The sequence below is a fragment of the Ptychodera flava genome, chromosome 19 (genome assembly GCF_041260155.1).
Source record: "Ptychodera flava strain L36383 chromosome 19, AS_Pfla_20210202, whole genome shotgun sequence".
In the NCBI taxonomy this organism is placed as follows: domain Eukaryota; kingdom Metazoa; phylum Hemichordata; class Enteropneusta; family Ptychoderidae; genus Ptychodera; species Ptychodera flava.
Window position 1 is genome coordinate 33003384 of NC_091946.1, and position 20379 is coordinate 33023762.

At 36.2% G+C, this 20379-nt stretch overlaps 1 protein-coding gene across 8 annotated transcripts in view; it reads right to left on the bottom strand.

Moving 5' to 3' along the window:
- The window catches only part of LOC139119319 (protein unc-80 homolog), a 182207-nt gene that overhangs the window by 43042 nt on the left and 118786 nt on the right, over positions 1-20379 (bottom strand). For 7 of the 8 annotated variants that reach the window (XM_070683075.1, XM_070683076.1, XM_070683080.1 and 4 more), the window contains 23 exons: positions 20015-20137; positions 19009-19199; positions 17974-18171; positions 16966-17175; positions 16028-16166; positions 14641-14822; positions 13690-13824; positions 11491-11671; positions 9826-9954; positions 9006-9161; positions 8157-8257; positions 7795-7881; positions 6840-6992; positions 6106-6144; positions 5493-5552; positions 5143-5239; positions 4382-4503; positions 3715-3792; positions 2982-3092; positions 2488-2532; positions 1981-2165; positions 1169-1247; positions 487-537 (listed from right to left, as the gene is read on the bottom strand). In XM_070683075.1, coding sequence (XP_070539176.1) covers positions 487-537; positions 1169-1247; positions 1981-2165; positions 2488-2532; positions 2982-3092; positions 3715-3792; positions 4382-4503; positions 5143-5239; positions 5493-5552; positions 6106-6144; positions 6840-6992; positions 7795-7881; positions 8157-8257; positions 9006-9161; positions 9826-9954; positions 11491-11671; positions 13690-13824; positions 14641-14822; positions 16028-16166; positions 16966-17175; positions 17974-18171; positions 19009-19199; positions 20015-20137 — 2852 coding nt within the window. The remainder of the gene's footprint in view (positions 1-486; positions 538-1168; positions 1248-1980; positions 2166-2487; positions 2533-2981; positions 3093-3714; positions 3793-4381; positions 4504-5142; positions 5240-5492; positions 5553-6105; positions 6145-6839; positions 6993-7794; positions 7882-8156; positions 8258-9005; positions 9162-9825; positions 9955-11490; positions 11672-13689; positions 13825-14640; positions 14823-16027; positions 16167-16965; positions 17176-17973; positions 18172-19008; positions 19200-20014; positions 20138-20379) is intronic. The other variant, XM_070683081.1, reaches the window with a different exon arrangement.

The window sequence follows — 20379 nt, forward strand, 5'->3', positions numbered from 1 at the left end:
ATAACAAAAACATGTCTTTATTGCAATTTTGTCCATACAAAACCAGTGAGTTACCGGCAAATTATCTTTAATCAGTGATAAATTGTATAGGGTTACACCATTCCATACATGAATATAGTTGAGAATGGGAATGAAAGCCTTCCTCTCATATCTATCGCCATACATACAAAAGCGTGAATTACCTGCTCATAGCTACCTTATTACAAATTGGTATTCCACGCGTGAAAGTACATGAATGTTGATATTAGTATTAATGGTTGAAATTTTGGGAGCTCTTTTGATATTTGCAAGCTTGTCACTCTCATGAATTTACAAGACTTTCTATAAATTAGCGTTTGACTTGGACATCGCATTTTTTCATAGAAATTGTTTGAAAAAGCAGTAAAAATTGATTTTGACAAACTCCATTTTCTGCCACAGTATCTTGATGATTTACAGGAAACTATGGTCTGGTCAGCTGAGTGGAAATAAGTTTGCAATGCATACCTGGAGTATGAATGGTTTTCTGTGTAGGATGTAAAACTGTCGGCAGGCAAACTGCAAAAGAAAACAACATTTTCGTATTCTTAAAATTCTAACAATTGGCTTCATCACTATTAGCAGTAACTTTATTTGACACATTTCTTTTATTCATGTCAACCAATTTAAGCATCATTGACAAGTCAAATCAATGATCTTGACATACTGATGCAGACTATTTATATCACATCACAATTGCTTCTCAAACATGATCACTTGCTCAGGCATCAAAGCCTCATGTATATGGAAAACACTTTATCTGTTAAAACAGTCAAACTGAACAACATTTTATGGTATTTAAGCAAAATATCTTCGTCTAGCACCTTTAATAATAACTAGCTAGTAGTTTGTAAAACCTTTATTGTATTCATATGCAAATTGTAATATTGGTTTTGACCAATCAGACTGCATGTTACATGAATGTAGATGAAGTACATTTGTATGTAAATTGCGTTCAAAACTTTCGACCAATGAGAGTGCGGAGCTTAGTAAACACAAAAAATATGACAAGGTTAGGTTTGAATCGATGTATATGTACAAGGTATCAAAATTCTTCACATTTTAACTCTTACATATCCCTATCAAGACCAAGTCTTGCCAAGGAAAAATGTTGTTGCACTACTATGGTAAACTAAATATATTGTCTTACCTCTATTGTACTGGTGATCAGTGGGTTTGTGTGCTGGCTAGCATAGACTTGAAGCATGTTGGGAATTATGTAAGTATATCTGAAACGATAGTAAAAACCATTTAATCACAGACCTGACAAAAATTCTGGCAAATGTATCATGCAATAAGATATCAGAATTGCACTGATTGTAAACTTCGTTCATACAATGCTTGATTTTGGGTTACTTAACATTCTCCATTTATGATGAGTCTGTATTATTTCATTTGCATATACAGTCAAACCTGTGTATAATAGTCACACAAGAGACCAAGTAAAAGTGATCACTATCCGGTATATGGAGGTGCCCTTTGTATAAAGGGGTGTGTGTGGCATTACTTCCAGTGTAGGTGGTGTGCTGACTGGTGAATTTAGGAACAGATAGTAGCACTAATAAAGTTCAATATCATAGATCTCTCGAAAATCATGATACGTGCATTTAATTTCTGAAACAATTCAGTGATGCACAGATAAAATCAGTCAAAATAGACTCATTTCTTGCTTTCAGTCTAAGTATTTTTTGACAGAGGTCATTCAGAGTCACTTGTACTCTTGACTATTCACAGGTCTAGTAACAACTTGCAGCAATTATGTGTGGCCACTGGCTACATAAGAGAGGTGGCTGTTCTGCAGAGGGACTTTAACATTTAATATGTTACAGGACTGTCACAAAGTGACGACTACTGGGGAGGAGACCACTATATAAAGATGAACACTTTAAGACAGGTTTGATTGTATAGGTCAATGAACACATATATTTAGGAAATCACACATTAGATAAATCTGTTACATACCCCTTTGTAGAAAATATATGTTTGAGATGTCTGGCAATGTTGATGTAGGAAGCTATACAGTATCTCAGTAGATGAGACTCCTCACAGTGTAGTAATAAGGCACCATTGATAACGTTGAGGAACAGTTGGATGTCAACGCCCCATGTGAAATCTGTAGACATCTTACATACCATGTTTGTCATTAGCTGTTGATAAATGATGTATATAACATTGCTGACTCATCGGGTTTTTAGGCATCAAATCATTACTGATGACATAGTCCCCACTGGATAAATTGTTCTGAGGAGCTCTTTATATCTGTTGCTGATAAACTTTCTCCTGGAGACTCTCTCTCAAGTCAACTATAAATATAACTTACAATTCAGTGTTAAACACCAAATGTATATAAACAACAGCAATTGTTAACATATAAAGGCATTTATGTATGATATAAAAAGAATAATTTTCTTGGAGTAGACGGTTTAGATGAGTTGAATCAGTGTCTCTCCTGATCAAATCCACACTTACCTTTGACCAAACATATTTATGCAGTACATCCAAACCATAGAGTTCCTGAAGGACAATGGGAAAAGACATTAATCATATCAATTCAAACCGTAGATCATCTGGCTGTTTGCCGACAGATATCAGTAACACAAGTCTGACTGTTCCAAAATCAGCAAAAATTTAATTCATCTGGCATCTTTCCAAGTGCAAAAGCAATTTGACCAGAAGTGTGTGAAAAGACATCATACTCTCAAAGATAACGGGTGAAAATTGAGGACAACATACAGAAGAAGAATAGACACAGATGAACAACTTGCTATTTGATAAGCTGTACACTATCGACAGCAGAGTTGATACACTCCACAGACTCTATGATAACATGGTAGTAAGGAAAGCTGAAAACAGCATTTAAAAAGTTGAAAAACATGTTTCCTTACATGAGTAAAGACAGCATAAATGTTATAAGTCTGAGACTGTAACTGTTTTAATCAGTCTACAATTCATTGTTATCCTACCTTTCCCATTTTTTCCATGGCATACAGGGAAAACTCAGCATCCAGCGCTTTCCTTGGGAATGACGGAAGCCTCATCATTTCAGAATGAAGGAAGTTCATGTGCGTATTCAACTGGAAGTGAAGAAAGCAAAATATTCTCTTTCACTGAAGAAACTTCCTCTGCACATTGTTTCATGAACTTGTGCACTGTAGTGTTTCACATTTCCACTATTTTACCCTTTTATTGTAACAAATGGTTGAATACCCCTTGTGTTATAAAGGTGGCTGGATAAAATGAAACTGGTGTGATAAGGTTAGTTGCTGCACTGTTACAAACAAAATCCAATTCCATCAAGTCAGGTGTTATCAAGGCAGTAAAACACTGACAGTTTAACATAATCATGTTTTGTCTACTATGGTTGTGAGTGTGGTGTTTGGATGGAGTCTAGAACACATCTGATTCAGTAAATTATGGTTCAAGGGCAGTTAGGGCTGAATTTGAATTTACAATTCATATGGTGAGGATGTCTGATTTGTGTAAAGGAATTCTGCAGCTGAAGTCTGGAAGATAATGTTTTCCACTTTAATTCTATTTAGCTGGTATACATCCTGAATGCTAATTTTGTCATAGTTTTTGGATGCTAAGTTTCAAAAGAGCAATTTTCAGATGCACAGCATACCAGCAGATATTTAATCTGCTTTCAATCACTACTCTCTCATCTCTGGAATTCAAAATTTCTCCTTCAACACTTACATGATTTTGTGGAGTACTCAGCAGTATAAACAAAGTCAGATACACTTTTCCAATCTCTGCTAGTTTGGATGTAAAAGCCTGAAAGAGAGAAACATGTAATGGAGTCTATTAATTTTATGATTAATTTTTCACCTTGACCGTGAAGTTGCAATAATTATACCAATATAGATTTAAATTTGTTATATTTACTTCTGGAATACATGAGTGTCCACAGGATTTTCAAATGGCCCATACTCCATATCACACTCTTACGGTTCAATGTGCCACTGTATTGGGCAGATATTTGGACTCTCGGACTTATTTGGACTAATCATTTTTGAAAATTTTGCACAGTTACCCGATTTTATTCTTGATTTCGAAGGGGAATGGCTGAAACTTTGGATAAACATTGACTAAATAATGTACCAGGGTATACTGAGGGTCCATCACTGTGCATACGGTATATGAACACATGACGGTGATGACCATAATATATACCTCTTTCTCTAAACCAAACCATCATGGCAAAACACGTCTCATGATTTTTTATATTATTCTTTTTCATGTTTTGATATAAAGATAAGCAATCAAGTTCTGACCCCCTTCCTCCTATATGAAGGAACCTAACCTTTGACATGCCTTAGTATTCATGATCAAAAACCCCTTTGAGGTTATGATGCCTTTTTACCTGTTTTTGTAGTTGAGCGTAGCCGGCATCTTTATCCATCTTTTTCAGTATCAACTGAGGACAGTGGGTTCTTCTGTAGGCATATTCATCTCTTACATATGTCTTTAAATCAAGCAGCTGATCTGCAATTCATAATTGTGAAAACGTAAACGTCATTTAAATGATTCATCCCTTTCATGTCAATCCGTGAAGCTTACATTGTATTGTATGGACAATTCTATATTAATTATGTGTCTCAAAATTTGGCAATTTAAATGGCATGTATGAACAAAAGACATGTGTGTCTGACTTAGCTGGAAATATTGCATTACTGTCTACAGTCCAACAGTGGCTACAATACTCACTTCTTGATGCCTTTATTTGCAATTTATGAAGTTATACAGTACTAAATTTTCAGGAACATACACAAGTATGGCAAAAAGCTTGTGCTGAACAAGAGTGATGTCCAATGAAACCAATACTATTAGAACACTAAAAGAAATGACTGTGCCTCTGAAATTGTAATTTGATATTTTCAAAAGGAGAAAACTGACTTGAATCTAGTAGCATGGAAAAACATCGTTGCAAATTGGTAACTTTCAGTCGTGATTTGTAGTTCTCTCACTATTGACAATTCTCACGTCAAATTTATCAACTGACAGTGCTTATGTCATGGCCATGATCTGTGATCTACCGGTATTTGTGATGGCTATGACCCAAAATCTATGATGTCATGGCCATGACCCATGAACTACGTGTCTTGGATATGACCCTTGACCTACTTGTTTTCTTGTCCACCAGGAAGTGTGATGTGTATTCTGTTTCTTCAATGTTGAAGAACTCAAGGCAGTCTTGGTAGATCTGCTCAAACTGCATATCCTACAAAGAGTCATGAATAAGTTCAGGAACATTTTTCACCTTACAACAAATATATGTCACCAATAATAGCATTTCCATTTGAAATTCATTAAAGGCTTTGGATGTCAAGCTATTCACTTCTTCAATTGAGTGTAATGTGGAACTGTTACTAGCAACAGTGATTAAGCGCTTGAACATACCACCAGACTTTGTACCATGATGGTATCCACATGACATTTTTTCTACATTGATATAAAAGAGAACAAAAACTTACATCCATGACAGGCAGCTGGGTTGGAATGTCAGATTCTTCAGGACCATGAACAATCAATTTCTACAGGAGAAGAAAAAGTCAAGACTTTAGCATGAAAGTTCATTTCTGTGTCAGTAACAACATAGTGACAAGTTTTTGAGTCAGTAACAATGTAGTGACAAGTCAAATCTTTTTTATGTTGATACAGACAGATTTAGTTCATGAAATTTTCAGTTGTCATACGGCAGCTCATCAGCAGACTGAATGGATTTCAAGTTCATGACCTTTTGGGCCGCTAGGCATCATCTGTTTGTAGTACTACAACTGAATTAATATTCCAGAAACTGAATCTGCTGTGACTTTGTGTTCTATTGGTGTCAGTAGCATTGGAATACATCAAAGTCTTTGTCTCCATTAAGAATATTCTAATTTTTACGTCAAAAATGTCTCTTCATATGATGAAATTAAGTGCAGCACATAGAGGTTACGAAATGCAATGTTTAGTCACAGGGCACAAAAATCCCACTCGGACACATTCACTAAATAATTTATTTCACATTGTAATCGCAAAGTACGGCAACAAGAACAACAACTACAACAACCATACAACAAATATATATCTTCATTCACTTACTTTGGCACTGGGAACAAAGGCTGTCACCATTATGGAAGCCTAGATAGAGAAAAACAGGACATCTCTCAACTTACATCTGATTTCAAATGTTCTGTGTTGATCATTCTTCCTAAATATTAAACATCCAAGTTTAGTGGCCGTAGTTAATGTAAGTCCTATGTGACTATGTATAGCTATCTAGGATCAAATCGACAATGGAGAGGATCGGAGTGACCAGAAAATAGTATTTCATGTTGTCAACTACAATATTTAAATTCCCTGAGTAAATTTGACTTACTTCAACCTGTTGCTGTCGAATAAATTCAATTTATTTGTATACAAAAATGGTTTAAATGGCAGACTGATAACCACAGCTCCTTAATATATCCTTACCCTACAAGGCTTGTCATTTCTTCCATCTGCCAAGTCAGTAAAAAGCGGTATTGAGCCAAAACCTGTAGAGCGTGTTTCACCCCCTTGCCATATGTTATAGCAAGTTTACTTCATACAAATAATTTTCACTGTATCTATGTTATCAGGGGCCTTCAAAATTCAAGTCTTTGTTAAAATGCAACATATTGGATATGTTCTATCTCATGGTTTTAACTTGACCTGATAAAGGACAGATGAACTTTGCAGGATATGGATTAAACTTGAACCTGTTTTTATATAAGATGAGAATCATTGGCACACTCAAATTACAAAATATCACCAGGATTTCACGACAGGCAAACATCTGAAAACAAAATATTTACATCACATTGTTCTTTCTTGAGTGATTGTTTGAGGTCCTTGAAGAATACGCCCTGCACATAGGGCACCACTCTCCAAATCAAAGTCAAGGTGTTGGCAATAGCTTCACTGGCGCCCTCTTGTGGTGACCTGCAGTAATACATCAGCAGGCCAAGCTGCAACATTTTGGAAGAGCAAGAAGAAAATGAAACATTAGTTATCAAATTTGACAATCAATAGTATTCTGTCATCTGTAGTACAGAAATTTTGGCTTTGATACATTCATGAAAAGAAAAATACTATAGTGTTGAAAAAATGAAAATCCCAGCCGCACATTTTTGTAACTGTTAATGAATTAAACTTGATTATTACATGCCTCGTATATCGAACGTCGCGCGCTCCATAGGATTCAATGGTAACTCGTCGATGACGTCGCGGGCCGCATAGTCATCATTGGACTGAAAGTGAACCGGAACTATTTTCAACTTGACAACTTTTTTATGTAAAAATGTCGAAATTTCATGTTTTGCACAGGAAATCCAGTTTTGGAAAATTTTGCAGAAAAAAAATTGATAAACCGCATAACAGTAGTTTAAATGTATCATTGCGCCATTCGATGATGAAAATCGTTCCATTGTTAACAGATTTTCGTCTAAGATGGAAATAAATCATTGGATTATCATTTGCCAATAAATCTAAAGATTTTGAGTGAAAACTGTGTAAGAGAGGCATGTAATAAAAACATTATAGCCCAAACATGGGACTATGTACCCTCGGACTAGGAGACCATTTGCCCTCCTTACGTCAGGCAAATGGTCACCTGCCCTCGGGCACATAGTCCCATGTTTGGGCTATAATATATAATATTGTATCAGTTAGTAAAATTTATTCCAATAGTGAAAATTTAAATAGGTTATCCCAAAAACTTTTTTAATAATAGAGGGCATTATGATAAAGATTTAAGATGTAATAACTTACCAGATAATTGAAAAGGCTGTGGGCTGTCTGGGGAGGCAAAATGTCAATATGGGAGAGCAACTTTTTCAGCAGCACCAATAATTCTTCCTGAATAAAAAAATGAAAAAAAAATGATAAAAACTATCAAACGGACAAACTTGTATTGAAACTAGATGATTAATATTTTTTCAATGTAATTTTTTCACACAAAAGAATGTTTGCTTTTCAAAATTTAGTTTCTCAATTGCATTTCAAAGTGAAGAATTTTGTGACATGATTATAAACTTCTTAATTATGAAAATTTTGGGACTTCGTGTGTATTGTGTAATTTTGGCTTTTGGCGTATGTTGACATGGACTGTTATATTCAGAAGTATGACTCACCTGTTTGTTTCTCTTGGTCAGTTTCTCAAGAAAATATCTCAAGAACAAGGCCGGTTCCTCAACAAGACAGTTCCAGATGACTTTGTACGCCACCTCACTCACTGCAAATGAACAGAAGTACATTAGATATATCACGTGTACAAAGTTGAAATGGTAGACATTGACTTAGTTAGGTGGGAATCTTGTTTGATTAAAAATAGAAATTGCCTTCAATGGTTGCATGAAGTTCTACCATACATGGAGTCCAAACACTATTGACTTTTCACAGTGTATGCAATATATGATTTGGAACAGCTAGAGGAAATCCTTTATATAGTACTGTTCTCTGCTGACCTGTGTTTTAAAAAGAACAGTAATTGTTCCTTTTGATTTTTTGTACTGTTTTTGTTTGGATGTCAAGTTCTTCTTCTACTCCCCAGAGCATGTTGAAAGACCCACTATTTAGCTTGTCAACACAGGCCTGTATGTGTAAAATGACCCCTGATTGTTATTCTTGATTTGGTAAGAGTATTGTTGAAAGATTTTAAGTTGGAGTTAAAGTTCAAGTCTTTCAATTTTGAGGCATGTACTACCTTATATCAAAGACTGATCTTTAAATCTTAACCTTTTTTCAATTAAACTAAAAAATTGAACTAAAAACCTGTCATTCATTTCATCTGTCATGTAGGATCTAGAAACCTGAAATGATACTTTTTCTTCAGGATTTAAAGCGTTATCACACCAGGTGTGAAAGAGTCAGACTATGAGGAGTTTAAAGAGACAGTTCAAAATGTTTCCGTGTTACGCTTTCAGAATAAGGAATAAATAGACATCAGCTTCACGGCATACAAGTGTTAAGCGAAATCTGACCTGCGACCCCTTCCTCATTGACCTCCCCATCATCCAAGAGTCGTATAAGATGAACGACGGTGGAACAGATGCATGATGGGAAAAACACCTGCGTCATGTGCGAGTGGCCATGAGCTTGTCTCTCTGACCTCTCACTAGATGGATTCTCTTCATCACCTGGACGCAACAACGAACAGAATATAACGTATTAGACGGGAAAAATCTGCGCAAAATAGATGTAGCGAGGAGAAAGCAAGAGACACAGGTGTACAAACAGGCAGAATACGAAGAGTTGGAAGGCATTTGTGACAGAGAGAGAGGTGTAGAAGAGTGCATTGAACTCTGACATGGAGGTTAAAGTTCATAAAATGAAGAACAGGTAATTCTGGGCAGAAAGCAGATTTTACGGGAATTATCCGTAGTTACTCATTTTTTTTAGGAATTTTCCCTCTATTCCATCACCTACTATGAGAAAAAAAAAGAAAAGAAAATCATAAACGAGATAAACATTTGGAAAAAGGAAACTAAAAGAACATGCAAAAATCAAAATATAGATTTAGGTTTTCACCAAAAAGACTATGATTCATACTTGACTGAAATTCTATTACAGAGATCTACATTCTACGGGAATCCATAAAATTAAACATTACACTACACAAGCATCTGTGCATTAAAATTAAAAGAAAAATGTAAGTTTCAATGGAAAATATGTGAAACCTATATTTCAATTGTTGAAAATTCCATTCCAATTTTTACACAACTTTTCGGCTTCGGAAAAAATATGTCCAAAATAGAAATTTTGAATGATTGACAATAAATATTAAAGAGCAATGGTCTCTACCTGGGCTTGTTAGTGCGGAGCCTGACCAGAGGGATGCCCGTCGCAAGGACACATTTCTATTGCGTGACAAATGGCTTGCACTTGGCGGTGGTTGGGCGGTTGAGTGGCGTCGGGTAGGTAAGGGATCATCTAGAAGCACAGCAGATGTGAAGATATTGCAGGGTATACACATGAAAAGGGTACTTTATATTACAGTTTACTTGATTTTTTTTAACTTTGTCAAAAAAAGGGGGAAATTTCCATGCATAGCAAATGACGGCATGTTACAAACATAGAGCATCGCCAGTGAATATTTTTTTACGCTGAAGCGGTGGTAGGAGACAGAATGTGCATACAAAAATGAGAATGCCGCAAACATAATGGGATTATTTAAAAAATGGCTTCTACTTAGCGACAGCCAATCACATGCATTAAAAAGAGTTGTCTCAAAAGCATGTATGGTGACAGTAATAGATTCAAGTGAGAAAGTTGAATGAGCTAGAGTAGTGACTTTTAACGTGCACTTAGGGGGCTCTCCCACTGTGTCTGCCTAGCTTTCTGTATTTCAATTTTTTGCATGCAGGAAGACTTTCTGTTCAGAAAACTGGCCTTGTTTTTCTGCCTTTTTTTTCTGCTGTCAAAACTAAGGGAAAATGTATGGACTAGCAAGAGAGATTTCTAACCAAAAGTAAAATGATCTAAGTCACCGCAACCAGATGGAATGAACACCAGCCCGATTCTAACCCTACACACAGCAGGACGCAGTACACGAGGGGTAGAAACACGCATTTTGGTACCAAAAAAAAGGAGGAAAATGTATTTAAAAAGTAAAAAAAAACTGTCAAATTAGAGCTGAGAGAGAGGGAACACCCTGAAACAAAAGAAGAGCTTATACAGAAGAGTTAATGGAGTAGAAAAACACGCACGATAAAATTCACTGAAAAAAATAACAAAAATTAAAATTGGCAGATAGTATCCAGCACTTGAACATCTGCAAAAACCTAAATAGATTGGACAAACAGACAATACAACATCTAAAAAATTTGTTGGAAACAATGATTCTGTCATCATTTACATTTGCATTTTATGAAAATTTACAGATTTTACATAACTTATCTTTGACGCCACTTTTTTCAGATTTATCATTGTAAAAGTCAATGCAGAGCTTTCAAATGTCTGAGTGTTATAGCACGATTCAAAGTTATTTTGATTGTTGGTACCATTTTTTATTTTACAAGGAAAGTGGTTAAAAAATGAGGCATGAAAGCACACAGAGAAAATATCACAGCCATTTGGAATTCTAAAAACTTCAATTTTCAACTCTATTCACTAATATTGAACATTACTCCATGATTGTGATCGTGCTTGTATCCCAGCATGCAATATGTACTTTCAGACACTAAGACTGGTGTGGTACAACAGTCCGTCCATGCTTTTACTGTAATCTTACTAACAATCTTACTAACAATCTTGATTTCTAATGGCATTCATTAAAGTGCTGATGAAGTGTTTATTTTTGAATGAACAACTTATACCACTTCACTTTTTTAATTTCAATTCAAATTTAAGAATTGCAGACAGAGAATCCACATGTATATAAATCATCACTTTGGAAAACAGAACTTGTATAAATAGCTCCCGAGACAAAAGTAATGATGAATTTTGCATCAACTGTGACGGTGTTACCTTCTTCATCAGACATAACATTATGGGATGGCTCGTGCGAAGCCTGGGTTGTCACGGGAACAGTACTGATATGATAGGCGTCCCTGGCTTTGCGTTTCTTCTCGACTTCGGCCAGCTGCATCTTGTGGATCTGTTCTAGTTTCTGATTGGTCCGTGTCACCGCAGCCGCCGCAAATGACCTCTGCAGAATGGAAGTACAAACTAGGTGATCAAATGCTTTCTCATAGAAGTCAAATTCTCTGTGCTTATAGGTTTTCCACAAAGGATGATACTGGATACAGTGGAACACATAATGTACTAGGATATGACTGATTCAAAAAATGTTCTACTGAAAACCTTTTATCATCAAATCTCGTCTTTTCCCTTTCAACAGTTTTATCGATTTGATATACTGATGTCTGACTTTCCTACACAAAATTTGGAGACTCACAAAATCGACCCTGTTCATCAGATTTCCTCTACAGAAGTAAACTTCACCGTAGAAGTATAATGATTAAACACAATGTTTACTTGCATGATTACGAAACCATTACAGAAACTTTGTTAAGGTGGCTGGAAAGGCTATTTTTGCACCAATTCTTTTCTCAGAGTTAATGTCAAGTTTCAAGTGTTAGAATCAAGATATTTAGTTCAAATTTTCAGGATAACTCTCTTAGTTAATACTTTCTCCAAAGAATATGAAAATTGTATATTTGCAGCCATGATTTTGAAATATGACACCAGTAAATATTAAATTTAGTTTTTCATATTTTTTTTACATATTTGAATTTAATAATAATGGATAGTATTAATATTACAAATAAGTTATAAATATGTTGACACCATTTATGTAAGATTTGTACGGCAGGATTTGTAAATAAAATTTGTTTTATGATTTTACATGGGTTTACATATCAAAAAATTATTAAAAATTTTTCAGATTTCAAAATGTGATTTTTCAAAAAGTGCTTTAAATACAGGAAAATTGTGCCATACAAATCTTATCTGTAACCTTGTTAATAGGCTGTAAAAATTCCATGTCCATATCTCATTTCAAAGTTGGATTAAATTGGTATACAATTATGTAGGAAAACTGTTATTCTGTCAAAAATGTTGAAAACAAGCCATATTTGCACCCCTCTTTTGAAGTCACAGAGCAGGTTTTTGGTTAATCTCACTTTTGACACCTCTTTGACACTCAAAGAATCTAAAATGCATTTACAATAGCAGTCACTCACTCTGAATGCCAGCACCGCCTGTCAAACTTTCCTGAAAAACAGCAAATAATGACTTTCCCTTTTCAAACATTTTATTAAAAGCTAGAGGACCTCTACCATAGTTAATACACTAAGGACTCCCCAACTTCTTCTTATTTGGTCAGTTTTTCAGAAGATTCAACAGGCTATAACTCTGCAATGCCTTTGTGCCCAAATGTCTAGTTTTTTTTATTCCACAGAGAACGTTGACTACTTTTATATTTTAATAGTTTTATTGAAGTTTATAACTAACGCTCTAGCCTTTCCAACCACCTTAAGCGGATGGCTTAAACTGCATGCTTCCCAACTCTATATACCTTATTCTCTTTTTATGAGACTACAAAAGTAAAATTTGCACAAAAATATAAAGGGGTCCAACAATATTGTGTCCTGTTTTCAAAAATCTTCACAAACATTTATATTTTATATGACTGATTTCCATTTATCTACCCTGAATAACGGTCACAAGTATACACATATAGACTGGCCATGAGGGTAACAGCATATGTTTTCTGCCCAAGGGTCTGAGAAATGCATCAAAACAGCCTGTTTGACAAGGCTGGAAGCTGAGGGAAACAAACAGTTTTTGGGTGACTTTCAGGCCCAAGGGAAAACAAATATATTATACATTGCCAGTCAATACATATTTTGTATGTAACACATGTCATCCAATTTCCTCACTGAAAAATCACAATGTTGCACCTGCTATCACTTGTTTTGGCTGACGACACCACAATCTTCTTGATGTGTTCGGAAATATGCACATGTGTAGACACCATTTTCAGAAACCCTATCAACAGCTGTTCAGAAATATGAACCATCCAACAGTGTTGGAATCTGCTAACGCGGTAGCTGGCTATACCGGTATTTGCACATATCAGTGCTAAAATGATTGATACTATGAGACCATAAATTGGACAAGGCGTGTTACAAAATGATCTGTTACATCATTAGAGATTCTTACCCTTTCGTCTTGCGTGCTGACAGTTTCCTCAATAGTCTTGTTGACCACAGGCATCCATGGTGGGTCAACGACCGGCATTCCTGAGATGCCAATGGTAGGTGAGGGAAGGGTGAAGTCAATATTTGGAGGTGGAAGCTGAAATGAAACCAAATCAGGCAGAAATAACTAAAACAACATCAACATTAACAACAGAGATAATTATGTTTTTGCGATAAAAACTTGCTGAAATCATGTCCAAATGGAAGTTTGCTCATCAAGAACAATATCAATCCAGACTTTGGTACTTGCTGCATGATCCTGTGTTAACAATCACACAATGCCTGATGTAGTGTACTCACTACATTAGCTACCTTTGACATCATCCTACCAAAAGATTTAACGATTACAAGCCCTTATTGTTAACTTGTCAGAAATTCAAATCAACATCCTTCCACTTGCAGTTAAACAATATCAAGCTGGAACACTTTAAAAGTTCTTAGGCATGAATGTGTATCTATGTTTGTGGTTGGATACATCAAGATACCAGTAAACAGTATGCTGTACGGTTCAGAAACAAGCTTTCACTGAGTATAATGACCTGCCTTGCTACAGGAGGCAAAGTGGAGAAATAATGGCCCTGACATGTAGGCTAATGAATGTAATAGAATTTGTGAGCGTTAAAGGGACAGTAGCTGAAACTTTTCATGATTTTTTCTTTGTTTTTGCTTTGTCTATCGACTGCAAGTTCTTGTTCTACTCCCCTAAGCATGTTGAAACACCCACTGATCAGCTTGTCAAATGCGCACTGTTATTGTTCAAATTTGAATTCTAGTCCTGACCAGAATTCACTTCTCAACAATAAGAATGCAGTTTACAGGCTGAATACTGAGTATCTCAACATTCCTTAGGAAGTAGAACAAGAAACTGTGGTTCACATAAAAAATAGTTTAGAAAATCATCAAAAGTCTAGACCTTAAAAACAGTGCTAGCAGATTCTTCCATACGACACCAGACTTGATGGCGTGTCTTCCACAGAACGTAGAATCTGAGAACAGCGTCCACTCTCTGCCCAGCTTCTCTATGGTGCATTTCACTGCTGATGATTTCAGTCACCAGCTCTGGCATCTTCACAGCTGTGATTAACACAACTGCCGCTGGAAAAAAAAAACCATGAAAATGCAAAATATTGTATGAATTCTAGTATTTAATCTAAAGTGTTATTATATCTGGTGTATGTGACACATCATCAGAGTAATGGACACATTCTGGTACTTCGCAAGTTGTGGTCACATGAAGATTGGTAGGTTTATGATTATGTGGACACTTGACCTAGATCAATACAGGTAACTGAGGCCTATCAATGCCAGCAGCTCCAAATTTGTTATAAATAAATGCAACATGTAGAAACTCAGAAAGATGCCAGAAATATGATTTATTTGTTTGAGAACATTCACATATATTGCCAAAATCTTGACAAACTATGACATGACAAAGAGCATTTTAATACTGACATTGACTCTGTTTTGTAAATACATAACTAAGCTATGACAGCAGTTGGGAGTTGTAAGATTTTCCCTGACATTTCACTGTAAAATAAGCAGCAGGGTTAAAGCCAAAACAGGTTATGAAAGGATTTCAGACGATTTTCAAAATAGCACTATGGTAAACTAAATTATAATGTCTTAAAGCTGAGCATTGGTAGTTTTCAGTAGTGAGATCACAGCTGTAAACAAATATGGTCCTGCTCAATACAAGCAGCTAATGTTCATAGGGAGTAAGGGGGTTTTGAGGCAAAACCTGAGAAATTAAAGTTTTTATCCTCAAACTTCACAATCTTCATACAACAATGATAGTTAACATGACACCAATAGGGCTGATCGCAAATGACGTCACATTCTCTCTCATTAATATGCATAAAATTAATATTTGACCGCATTTTCAGCATAAACAACGAAAGGATAACCTGCTAGTGTTACAATGGGTACAAAAAGTGAAACTGATTTGTATGACTTTATGGTTTTGACAAGAAGCTACAACAACAGCAGCGCATACTACAACAACATTTGTCCGAAAGTCGCGCGCGTGCAGCTATATTTAGTAACAAACTTGAAATCGCGATCAACGCTATTGATAATATATAGCATAATGATACTCTCCTGCCAAAAAAATGAGCATGTCAATTATTTCACTCATAACCATGGTTTTCAAACAATGATAATTTATAATAAATATCATCTGTATCTAGGTACTAGGAATTTCACACTACATTCAACTTCTATACCTGGAAACAATAACATTTATCAACAATGTCATCTGTATCTTGGTGTTAGGAATTTCACACTACAGTCAACTTCCATACCTGAAGAGGCCGCTAGCTGCTGGCTGGTATCCAATAGCAACTCCCAAGCAACAGGTAAGATATCTGTGAAAATGTCTTCAGTCAACACAGGGGCTGCCTTGGCAATGATGGCAAATGGACAGTGTACAAGGGACATCACCTAGGCAACCAAAATAGACAGCAGAAGAAAGACATTTATCACTGAGACACGGCGTACGTATGGTGATTTGCATTGCACTGTTGGCTATACTGGAGCTAGACACTGTCTAAATTGAGGTATTGCCAAACTTTTTAGGTGCAATTATCGTCCAGGCAATAAGATCAGTCAATAACAAAGAAATCAACTCTGTGAAAGTTGAAACATTGTCAAGGAGGTCATGTGTAGTCATAACAACACCAGATATCCACATGCACGCACTGCTACTGTCCAGAACCCATCATTTGCAAGTGTTTTTTTGTGCTGATCTGATCAGGAGTTGTTTTGACTACATCTGACCGAACAATGGTTTAACTTTTGCAGGGCAATTCTTTGATCCTGGAGATCCAACAACTGGATGCTTAATCAATGTTATACTTTAATTTAAGCTGAGAAAAAGTAGCTCCAAAAAGTACATGTATCTCATCAGAATACTACAACAAGCTAAAATCTTGTCCATGGAACACTGTGGGGTTTCTGCAAGCCAATTGGACATGCATAGATATAGTGCACGATTTCAGGCCAATGACTTTTCTCCACTGATGACTCATCAATGATCACTTGATTTGCATATTCACACAATGCTAATTGAAATTAGGATAAGGTAATACATTCATTAGGAAAATATAGCATTGAATGTACACATGTGAGACTACATTCAGAATCCCTGAAGCATCCCAGAGGAGTCAAATTGGATCCCAGTGGGACTTTGTCCCATAGGATTGCATTGCTTCCCTTAAAGAAGGGCAGAGAAGTCTGTCACCTGTGTCTTCATGTATTTCTGGAGTGGTGTGTCTTCAGGACGGGGTTTGCTGTCTTCAAGTGGCATTGCTGCAATGGCAGCAGCAGCCTCAGCTGCCTTCAGCTGATTGGAACCCCTTACCATGCTGGCCTGCCGCTCAAACGTTGATGAACCACTCTCTCGACGGAATTCACGGAAGCTCTTCATTGGAGAAAATGGCTGTGCTGACTCCTGTGAAAGAGATCAATAGCCAGCTTATCTACTTGTTAAATTTGAGTCACTTTCTCCATAAGTAGAAGTCTGACAAAAATCATACAACAGACTGTTGGCAAAATTACATGAATCCAGGTTCTATAAATCAGGGCGTTAGCCATTTTGACGTGTACGTTTAGTAACGGTATATGAATCTAAAAATTGAATGCCTGTCCCCTTTGAAATCAAAAACAAAAATCAGAGAGCACCGTGCAAGATTTTGGTACTACAGCAGCAACTTACACAATATTTACTGACATTTCAATTCAAAATGGCCATCATCCTTGTTGTTCACTCTATGAGCCAGTAAGTATAACAGTGAAAATTCCAAGAGCTTCAAAATGAGCCCCACAAGTGACAGAACAAAACAGTATAAAAGTTCCAGAGTCACAGTATCCGTCTCCGAGGTGCATTCTACCGGAAGTACTTAATAGTTAACTCTATTCCTAACCCCAGCCTCAACTAGTACATGGGAATCATCCAGGTGAATAAATGTCCTGAAACTCATGTAACAGTCACATGGCCATTAGGGTGCACACAGAGAAGTGATGTTAGGTTGTCTGAAAGGGATGAGTGCAATTTCTTCCATATATCAATCCTTTAGTCATGATCATGGCATTTTTCTCTTTCTTTTGTAGTGATCTGTTATAATGAATTATAAATCACAACTTTCACATGATTTTCTTCTAAGGTACAGATGGCACAAAACCCATCAAACAAAGGTCATACAAGAAACTATGCTAGTCAGTCAGAACAAGACCACAATTCCATTCTTACCTTGCGTTTCAGCTTTGTTTCTGTCTTCTTGGGATCTACTTCCTCAGGGCTCTTCAAGCCAAACTCCTCTCCATAGACCTGACGGACAGATTTCATCAGCCGGAAACAGTTCCTCTTCTGTCGTTCATAACAGTTTGGATGACAGAAGTGTTTGTGGTCACAGATGAAGTTACATTTGCTGGCAATATCCACCACAACCTGTAAGTATAGGCATTTGTCAAAATACTGTGCAATGCTATCATAGTTTATTCCTTTGCTTCCCTTCATTTATCATCAATACTGGGTTTACTGTTTCCTGACATCAGCTTCCTAGATTATTGAAAAGGGCAGTAGCTGTAGATGATTTTTTCACTATTTTTGTGTTTATAAAAGTCAACTGCAGTACTCCAAAAAGCATGTTGAGATACACAGTATTCAGCTTGTCAACTCAGCCTGTAGATGTGTGGAAATCATTGATATTGTTGAAAAGTAAATTTAGTCCAGATTAAAATTAAATGTAAACAATAACAATGCTCTGAACACGATGCATTGACAAGCTGCATGGTGGCAGTTTAAGAAATTTCCTAATGAGGTTTAGAATTTCATGAATAATGTAATTTAATTCAGTCTTAATTGCTACTCATACAAATACATCTTTACACGAAAATTCACGTCCATCTGAAGTGATATGTTAATGCCACACTGTTACAGCAGATTAATCTAGTTGTGTTAAAGAACTTCATCTTTCAAAGACAAATGCAGGTATTTAGCATTCTTTATTAGGGCTAAAAACATCAAACCACAGTAAGAAAAACATTTCTCTATTAAGAAATATCATCTACATACTCCTAAATGGACTAAAAACTGGCCTGTTGCTACCTGTACCAACAATTATAATTTGATACATCAATACATGGGGTCAAGGTGGATTACCCTGGAAGCCAAGTCTACAAAACATTAACTGCATATACTAGTTATATTCCTTGTTGTTTCTTTCACCTGACTGAAATGTCTTTGATTCCGAGGAAAACAAGGTATCCCTCTTATTTTCCTTACTTTAATCCACGGCATCTCCTTTGACAAGTCGGTATCTAACAATCCGTCAGGGGTAGCCAAAGCATCTGGAGTGTCTGGATCCTGAGGACTTGGCATCTCACTGATGACGCTGCTTGTCTCCGCTGTTCCATCGTCTTCTTCCGATGCAAGACTTACTTTTCTACCTTTGTAACTTCCACTTCTGCCGAGACCTTTGACAACAATTGGAAAAATAACCAAGTCATCAGTGAACATTTATGTTTAGTCTGTAAGCTAGCATGGAAATATTTTACCTGGTGGACAGGATGTACAAAAGATTTGATGAATTCAGAATATTGTAAAGAAATCATCCAAAAGAAAAAATCTAAAAGTCTTCTCCTCGTGAAACACAGGCTTTGTCAAGGCAAAATTTCATGCCTTGATAATGGGTTACACACAGAATTCGAACAGACCATGGTACAACAACATGTGCAAATACACATAGAATTATTGTACTTCCATATGTGTTTACAAACATTGACTTGTTTGTACTGCCAGCATGTGATTCACTTGATCTCCTGGGTGTACTGAGTCAGAGGAACACTGTAAGTTTTCATTCTGGAGTAGAACCATTGTACATCCTCACTACTTATCAGGAAATATGCAGCATAATGCAGTTTACTGAACAATAACCTACAGACCTACAGCTGATAATGACATACCAGTAATGGTTGATTCAAACTATCTTTTCCTTATAGAGAAAGTAGTTTCTACCATAATTTATTGATATTACATTGATACTTTATAGATATGCCTTGAAAAAAATTATCACGAAAAACAATAGCACAGTTATTATCCCTCATACACAATCTTCTGTAATAAAGTACGGTACATGTAAGTAGTGAAATCTATGCTCCATCGTTCTTTTTTTACATCTTTTTTTTTATCCATTGAGTTGAAAATTCAAGAATAAACATGAGCATTTCAGAAGCCAAATGTCAAACTTGATCTGCTTGTGTCACCTTGAAATATGAATCTTGAATCATACCTGATAAGTTATCTGGTCGTTTGTTTGATCGGAAACTTCCTTTCAGGTTTGATCCAGCACTGCGGCCTTTACCAGGATGATGGCGTAATATTCGACCGGCACGAACTTGTTTCCCACGGAAACCTTGAACAGAGCAAACAAGTTTTCAGGTTAAATGAGGAGCAGATACTTTAATACAGTTGAAATATTTGTGACATATGGTCAAAGGAAATAAACATACAGGTCTTGCTTTATTTAATTGATAAAAACCTGTAATTTGCTCAATATTTTCTGTAACAGATAACATATTCATGGACACATGCTGAGTTTTGTTTTTGACAACAGAAACCAAGACAATAATCTTAGGATACAAATCTTATGCTGCA